Source organism: Diabrotica undecimpunctata, chromosome 7 (assembly GCF_040954645.1).
Source record: "Diabrotica undecimpunctata isolate CICGRU chromosome 7, icDiaUnde3, whole genome shotgun sequence".
Classification (NCBI taxonomy): domain Eukaryota; kingdom Metazoa; phylum Arthropoda; class Insecta; order Coleoptera; family Chrysomelidae; genus Diabrotica; species Diabrotica undecimpunctata.
This window is the reverse complement of record NC_092809.1, coordinates 116,073,966-116,083,163: the sequence shown is the minus strand read 5'-3', so window position 1 is coordinate 116,083,163 and position 9,198 is coordinate 116,073,966. Positions and strand designations below refer to the sequence as shown.

General features: G+C 30.5%; 1 protein-coding gene across 1 annotated transcript; it reads left to right on the top strand.

The window, feature by feature from the left end:
- The first annotated feature begins 4,773 nt into the window (after positions 1–4,773).
- LOC140446611 (uncharacterized) lies at positions 4,774–7,597 on the top strand. The gene is made up of 4 exons (XM_072539186.1): positions 4,774–4,825; positions 6,859–7,007; positions 7,130–7,303; positions 7,407–7,597. The coding sequence occupies exons 1-4, from the start codon at positions 4,774–4,776 to the stop codon at positions 7,539–7,541; spliced, it is 510 nt and encodes a 169-aa protein (XP_072395287.1). The 3' UTR covers positions 7,542–7,597.
- The last annotated feature ends 1,601 nt before the right edge of the window (positions 7,598–9,198 follow it).

Genomic DNA, 9,198 nt, shown 5'->3' with positions numbered 1-9,198 from the left:
TCAAAACCAATATTTAGTAAACCACAAATATTTTAACATTATGATTCACCTAAGTATTTATCAACTTTTTGGTATTAATGGTTCTAAAGATTGCAGATTGCCCGAAGTAAGGAAGTTTTTAAAAGTTTTCCGAAGATGTGTTTTGCAAGAAAATTTTTGGAGCTATTAATAAATAGTTTTTTTGACAAATACAAATGTCATATCCAATAACTGATCAGTTGAAAATTTTCTATTTAAAATATAAAAATTTGTGAGAAGAAAATGCAACTACAATATAAATATTATTATAAATTACAAGTAATATACCTAAATATTATTATTATATTTTACTAGCTTTTGTGACACAAGTAGATAATATTTATTTTATTAAATATTTTGACATCTACATTTAACGTTTCTTTGTTTAAAGGCTTATATTATACGTTCTCAAAATGTGGTACTTAAATCAATAGTTATTTAACCAACAAGTGTATTAATAAGGGCGATTAACAATTGAGATATTGTAACAATTCGAGATTGTTAATCGCCATTTTAATTCACGAGTTCCTTAGAACACTTTTACGTCGACCGTACTTTTCAGAAATAAAGATATCTTAGTTTAAATTTTTATTTACTTAACGATAAACAACAATTTTTTCAGCTTTCATTAACTTTATTCAAAGTTTAATTTTTCTTGGTAGTAGTTTTATTATTGTAAACATTAATATTCGAAATAGTACAATTACTGATATTAAAGGAAGGTATTGATAAATGATTATCTGCTGTATAGCATTTTGACAAATTTATATTTAAGTCTTCTTGGACCTCTGTAAATTCTGTGATAAAAGAAGAAGCGGTGGTGCTGAAGGAAGTGCTTTGACAAGGTTTAGTGGTATTTTGTCCCAAGAGTTTTTCAGCCGTCTCAAGTTTATTCTGAATAGAATTATCTATATAACACATAACATAATGACGGTATTAGATTTTTGTTTTGATACAGGGCAGCGACAACCGCTTATACGTATTTCGACCTCGATAGGTCTCGTCAAAACGGTATAATCTAAAATTGCATTCCACATGTCATTTTCTTTTTGTTTTTAGATGGCGTAGTTACGTCCGTATATAGTTATTTTGATAACTATTGTCTAAGACGGTAGAGATTTTTGTTTTGGTTCAGAGCAGTGGCTATACCGTTCTGACGAGACCTAAAGAGGCCGAAATACGTATAAGCAGTTGTCGCTGTGTAGCAGTCACAACTGCTAACATATAATTAATATAATTTATTATTAAAATCCTAAAACCCCTCAGAATCCCGTTTATGAAACGTTTATGGGCAATAGACGATGCGATGCGCGGGTGTAATCGACTAAGGTGGTCAAGAGTCGCTCGGCTAAAGGCAGTTTTGGCCAACAACTCACGCAGAGAGGTGTATTTCTCCAAGCCTTAACCGGCATTTTTTTTGTCTTAAAATCGGGTAGAAAATCTGGGATTGGATTTAATATTTTCCCCGAACATCAAGGGAGAAATTGGAACAAATGATAAAGAATCTTGATTGAAAAACCGACTTCCAAATCTGTAGAAATGAATATTTAAGACCCGGCTTCCAAATCTACCGAAATAATTATTTAAAACCCAGGTGAGCAATTAAATCAGTTAGTTTTATAGGCCTATCATTTTATTGATATTTTCATTGTCTTTTGAAATATTAAAAGTGTAAAATCAGAGTTTTCTCATATGTATCATGTGGCCTTGAGCCTAGATCGTTAATTTATCGGACACCTAATTAGTTTTTCTGTTTTTTTTTGTATACCTACTCGGTATAAAAACTTTCATGCCTAATTTACTAGATATTCTTTAAATGCGCAGACGCAATAAATAGACAGGATGACAGTCAGCTGATGAAATAAAATGTTTGTTTATTGTGGTAATTCGATGTAAGAGTATGTGTTGACAGTCATCTTTGGGTGCCTTGATGTTTCTCTAAATGTTATTTTTTGTAGATTTCACCCGATTAGGATAACGTTTAATATTAGAATTAGTTTAACCGAACACCTACTTCAACCCATTGGTAACCAGGAACCGATTGTCTCCAGAACCACAGCGTTCTTCTTCATTCGTTTTTTTCGGAGCCTCAATTATCGTCAGAGACTTAAGGGGACTTATCCAGGACCGCTGTAGTGTTGTGACAGACATTAACAACTAGTTTCTCAGGGTTAAGGTTTTTCTTGTAATTTACAACTTTGTATATGCATATACCAAGGTTAGTACTTATTACAGTTTTTGTAACATCTATAAAAAGTTAGGTAAATAGTTATTAATTAATTAAATTAGATTCATTGTTAGGGAAGGGGTTCATGATTTTTGTATAGCGGTTTTTAAAAGGGAAGGGAAGAAATTTATGTATCAGGGTTTTTAAAAATTATATATATATCTTTCCGAGTCTGTTGGCCATACTCATCACACTTGATCACTTTAGATATCTCCCAGCATCTATTTGTAAGCATAACACTTACACATAGATCTGGTGTTTAGCTGCTTCGACACATATTAGTCGTATATTTGTTAGGTAAGGTAGTTTCTTTTGTATAACCGTCACGGTTTTTTTTAGTATTTATATTCCCTACCTTACCTATCTAGGATTTAACTTTCGTAACTAACCTTAGTGTTAAGATTTCGCTTCTCCCATGGACTTAGATTATAGATTTACTAATACACTTTTTCGTTTGGCCCAGTAGTGGGGATATTTAATTTTGTCGTGGCTTTTTGGTCCTCGCATACCGTAGCCCCACTACTGTAATTATATTTTCTATATATATATATATATTGTGACGATTAGGGTTTATAGAAAATAATTTATAAGTTATATACTACATAATATTAGATATTTGGTTGTTTTAAATAAGTTATATACTAGAGAATTTAATAAAAATATATTTATGTGAGAGCATTTTTAATAAATTAGCATATAATAATTATAAAAAGTTGTATTTTAATATTGTTAATATATATAAGTGAGCCATGTGCTTAGGCAACCAAAAATACTCTCGGAGATTGACAGATATTTATACTCTGAAGTGACGTTTAAGAATATTTACGAATATAAGTGGGTTATAATAATATATTGTTTGAAATGTGTATTTTATTAAATTAGAATGTTAAGTTACTAATTTAATTATATATTCTGATCTGAAAAGCCTAAATGTAAACAAAATTATTAATAGAAAAGAATGGAATTCTCTGGATCTCCGGAGATGGCCATGTTTGCGAGATGGTTTGTTCCAGAAAATTCAGACATGTATATAATAGAACAAATTGGAACATGATATCTTACGAGATAGTTCTAGAATATCCAAAAACATATAAATACCCGTGATTTGGATTCAAGATGGCAGTTTTTGGTAGTTTTTAGAAGTTTTTAGTCAGAAGTCAAGCAGTTTATTATGAAAGTTAGTTAGAGTCAGTGAATCAAGTACAAATAGTCAAATAGTTTAATATAGTGAGTTAAATGAAGATTAAAAATTATGCATATAATTTAATGCACATTTATAATTATACACAAATAATTATTGAAGATAAAAAAAGGTATATTGGAAGAAATTAAATTATATTATGGTTGGAGATTAGTATAAATCAACTTATAATAATTGGATATTGGTATATTGAAAAGAAGAATAAATATAAATGCTGTTGCTGGTTTGGTTGGTGGTGTATAGATGCTGGTGAAGAAAAATATATCTTAAATTGGTAGAAGCTGATAATTGAAAAAAGTAATTTCACAAAAAAAACAAGGATAACTGAAGTACGAAGACATTCAGTGGTGATTAGAATCTATATACTTAGTGGAAAATAGTTCATTTAGGCATTCAGTGAAAGAAAGGTACAAAATTTTGTTAATATAATTTAGTTAGTGTCATAACAATTTCAATTTTGAAGATAGTTTGTTTAAATTTTAGATTGTCTATAGAATTTAATTAGTTTTATAAGAATATCAGTTTAAAGATAGTTTATTTTAAATTTACATTGACTAGGTTAGATATATATGTGTGTTTCATAATAGTTATAATAAAGATAATTTAAAAAAGTACTTACAAGCTAATTCTTTGAGAACCGCGATAAAAACCCTATATATTATAATATTAAAAATACTCATTGCTCATCATTCAAACAAAAAAAAAAAAAACACATCATAACAATATATATATATATATATATATATATATATATATATATATATATATATATATATATATATATATATATATATATATATATATATATATATATATTCATGTTTACATCATTATTGCTTCCATATTATATACTGTTGCATTGAATGTTGCGTCCTTCGAGCTATTACGTCCGAATATTGGGCGCAATAAAACCATCCTGAATTTATGGACTTCCCGCTACTTCTACATAAAAATGGCCCCTTAGTTAAATGCAGATTTCTATATTTTGTCATAGCCCAAAACGTCATAGCGCTCTCTAGTTAGATTTCTGAGATATTAAACTTCTTCTAAAAATCGGGAGACGCAATAATATTCTAAACCTGTAACCAAATGAATAATGTTAGTTCATCGAATTGACGGAAGTGGCGCGGTTATAATATACATATTTATCGTATACTTCGTTTCGTCTAGTACTTTATTGCGTCAAAATAGGATATATGGCAACGTTGCTGTTAGTATCTATTTTTAGAACAGAATCTTTCGACTTCGTTGATGTTGATCCGTTGATGTGATGTTAATTTTAATATCAGCTTGTTCGTAGCGCTTATTGCGTCGTATATATATTACCATGTCTAGAAGCAAGAAGATTCTTAAAATGTGTTATGTTAACCCTCCAATAGGTAAGTGAATTTCTTTGTCAATATTTTTATTAGAAGGAAAATATTTTTAATTATTTTTTCTTTTTGATTTCGAGATTATTTATTAAACTGTGCACTAAAAGAGGAAAATATATTAAACATGTTTTTTGTTAATATTTTTTAATCATCAGTTAAAGAAGTTGAATAAACAACTTTGTTTAGTAAATCCTTAACGAAAGCAGTTACTGTTTTTATTTATTGAATAAATTGAGATAAACTTACCAACACAGCACCAAAATGACCACTTATAAGTTTCAATTATTGTAATACTTAATATACAGTGTGTGCAAAAATACAGGTCATAAATTAAATCACATATTCTGGGACCAAAAATAGTTCGATTGAACCTAACTTACATTGGTACAAATCTGCACATAAAAAAAAATAAAAAAATTTATAGCCCTTTGAAGGTAAAAAATGAGAATCGATTCTTTCCAATATATCGAAAACTATTGGAGATTTTTTATTGAAAATGGATATGTGGCACTCTTATGGAAGGAACATCTTAAAACAAAATAACAGTGTTTGTGCACCCCACACAAATTTTATGGGGGTTTTATTCCCTTAAACCTCTTAAATATTTATGTACGTTCCAATGGAATTATTATTGTGGTAGCATTAGTTAAACAAAATGTTTTTAAAACTTTTTTGCCTCTTAGTACTTTTTCGATAAGCCAGTTTTTATCGAAATATTTTGAGCATCTTTAAAATCCACCACGTATTTGTAAATGGTTACTTAAGTAAGATTGTATAGTGTGTCAAAGCCAAATTGAATAAATTCATTATTTCGTAAACCGGCGACTTTTAGGAAAAATCCCGAAACAGGTCGATTTTTATTTTTAAATTATGATTTTTGGCATGTGTATCATACTAGTGACCTCATCCATCTAGGCCTGATGACATAATCGATGATTTTTTAAATGAAAATAGGGTCGTGTGCTAGCTCATTTCAAAGGCTATTCAGTTCTCTATTCAGTCATATAAACATTAACATAATTATTTATTCAGGGTGTCCAAAATTTTGTTTTAATTAAATTAATCTACACAAAAAGAAGAATGTACGAAATTTACTTGATTCAAAATACATTTTACTGAGGTCAGAAAACATAAAAAATGATTATTTAAGAAATAAGCATTGCTTTCCGCTTAAATTCAATTTTCAATTTGCCACCCGCCTGCCTCTTTGGCAAAATATCTCGATTAAAACTGGCTTATCGAAAAAGTACTAAGAGGCAAAAAAGTTTTAAAAACATTTTGTTTAACTAATGGTACCACAATAATAATTGAATTGGAACGTAGACAAATATTTGGGGGGTTTAAGGGAACAACACCCCCATAAAATGTTTATGGGGTGCACAAATTTCATGTGTTATTTTTTTAAAGATGTTCCTGCCATAAGAATGCCACATGTCCATTTTCAATAAAAAATCTCTAATAGTTTTCGATATATTTGAAAAAATCGATTTTCATTTTGTAAATTAAAAGGGCTATAACTTTTTTTTGTGTGCACATTTGTACTAAGATAAGTTAGGTTCAGTCGAACTATTTTTGGTCTCAGAATATGTGATTTAATTTATGATCTGTATTTTTGGTCACACCCTGTATAATTTCAAAGGAATAATGTATTACCATACTACAATAAAATCTCCGCATTTGTCAGGAAACTATCTCAAATCAGTAAATTGTAGGCAGTAGTCATTTACAACAAAAATTTGTTTATCTTTATTGGAAACAGACAGAGTAACTGCTTATATTTACTGTGTCCATTCCTGTACTTAGTTAAATAAGCTACTCGCTCTGGATAATCTAAAGCATATGAGTATGATTTGATCGTCCCCCAAATTTAAAACACAGTAAAGAAAATTTGAGTATCTGCCTTGAAAAACAAACTACATATTGATATCTGATAAACTAAAGCTGATGTGTCACTCAACATTACACAGATAATCTATATTTTTTGAAACAACAAAAAGGGTTTTTCTAGCACATGTAAAATATTTTGTGATAAGTTTCAGATATGGAGGAACCTACTTCTTGTAATATTACAGAAAAACAAAACTGTTCCTTAAATCACGTGCTATCACCATCGCCTCAAGCTTCTTTCTGTAGCAAATCAACTTGGAGCGAATCGTTAATGAAGAACTCTTCAAACAATGAAGGAGAGGTAAGATTTCAGACTTTAAAAAAGTCTACGTCCTAAACAGTTATAGAGAGTGATACTTATAAAAGAAATTTTTTTGATATAATTATTCAAACACTTGTAACAAAATACTCTTATTTTTATAGATAATGAATAAACTTCGAGAAAAAAACGAAACCTCTGATAAAAAAATAGTTATACAAGAAATTGTCATAATTGAAGCACCGTGTAGGCCATTAACTGCTGATTGTTCAGACTACAAGCGAATACAAGAAAACGAAAGGGATGAAGAAAACAGACACGGTGAAAATCAGAAAGAGGTAAATAAAAATAATCAGACGTCAGAATATTGTAATGTCAAATTCCTCTTTTTATCTATCAAACCGATAATGAATTACACTGTATTGTTGCTGTAATTTTCAGGCAGAAAATGATGACTTTTTATCTTTGACACCAGAGGATCCTTTTCATGCTACTGATAATGACGGTTCACTATATGACCCTTCAAGTGATATGGTAAGTATTAAATTTTTTGGCTGTTTCCTAATACATTTTTAATTTTATTTTTTTCCTCCTTGTTATTGCATTATTGTGCATTGTAAATTTTAACCAGTACTTACGTTTTGATGCACATAATTAATATGGATTATTTTACAAAACATAACGTACCAAAATCATATTGGTGACTTGATGGGCTTAAACTCTGGTTTGCAGCAATAATTATTTATTAATGTAATGGTAACGGAACACAATCTTTTGTTGGCAAATCAATTCATTATCACTATTAGTACAGTGAAACCTGTGTTAACGGCCACCTGTACTAGCCGGCCAATTTCAAAGTTCCACAAACCAAAATTTGTGGACTATAAAACATGGTATTAGCAGCCACCTTTTTATATCTGCCAATAGTTCTGTCATTTTTAGTGACCGTTATTGACAGGTTTTACTGTATTACCATTATCCAGATTTAGCCATGCAGCTCTCACTCCATCTAAGGGAAAAATTGACTCACCCCAGATACCTACGGTATCAATAGGATTGATCTCTGATGAGACTCTGAGATTTCCGTGTTATCGAGCCCTACTTAGGTGACTTGGGGTATGCTGGAGTATCTCCCAAAAATTTTCGTACACATCTGGCCGTCGTGAGTAATAAAGGTGTTCATTTAAACCCAGCCATTATATGTTTTCGGAGAAGTTCTTCGGAATGATTCCAGCAGTAGATATAATAATATGTATCGTCTGGGTACTTTGCATTCTCCATTGTCTTCGTATTTGAATTTACAGATCTCTGTACTTGGCGATATTTTCAGTAAATTTATTACGTAGATTATTGCTGTTATCCCCACATCACCATAGTGTTGTTTGCCTTGTTAATTTATTAACTAGTACGAGATTTGTTCTATTATGTGTACCATCTGTGATTACTGTGCGGTACCAGTGTAGCTTGTAGTCAGTTGTCATTCTCAAGCATACTCTCAGGGACTTATCTCCGTTTGGAGAAATCCTAGCTGATAGCTATCTCTTGATTAGAGATATACTAGGGATAAATTTCCCGGGAATGTAGTTTTCGATAGAACACCTTCTCAGGATTCTCTAAAAGTACATTGTCACATTTTAGGTTGTTACTAACTTTGTACCTCCTTAGTTGTCCTGAACAAAGTACAGTTTTTGTTTTAATGTATCCAGACACTGTTGGGCTGTGTTATATTCTGGATCATATCTGGAGTGTCTTGCAGTACTTAGCGTTATTTCATCAGCTCGCCTAATAACTTTTCTACTTGTTACTCCTCGTATATATTCTGTGACTTGACCAATATCGCTACGCAGTAATTCAATCTTCCCAAGCAGTATTTTTGCCAGGGTGTAATTCTGTTACCTGTCCTTCCGTTATTAGTACCCCGTCGTGTTCTGATCATAATGCCCATTACATTAGAAATGACTGTTTTTGTACAGTATATAAACATGCAAATATTTTATCAGTCTTTACAATTTGTAACAGCACACCTCATTATTAATATTAATTTATTCTTCATAATATTAATACTATTACGAACTGTATGTACCTATGTAGCTATGAACGAACCTATGTAGCTTTAATTTATTTTGATAACAATCTATGGCTTGGTGTGTGCTCTTTTTCTTAGCGATATAGAATATCTTTATGCCCCATTTACTTTGTAAAGTACAAAGATATTTATTCAGTAGATAACTCA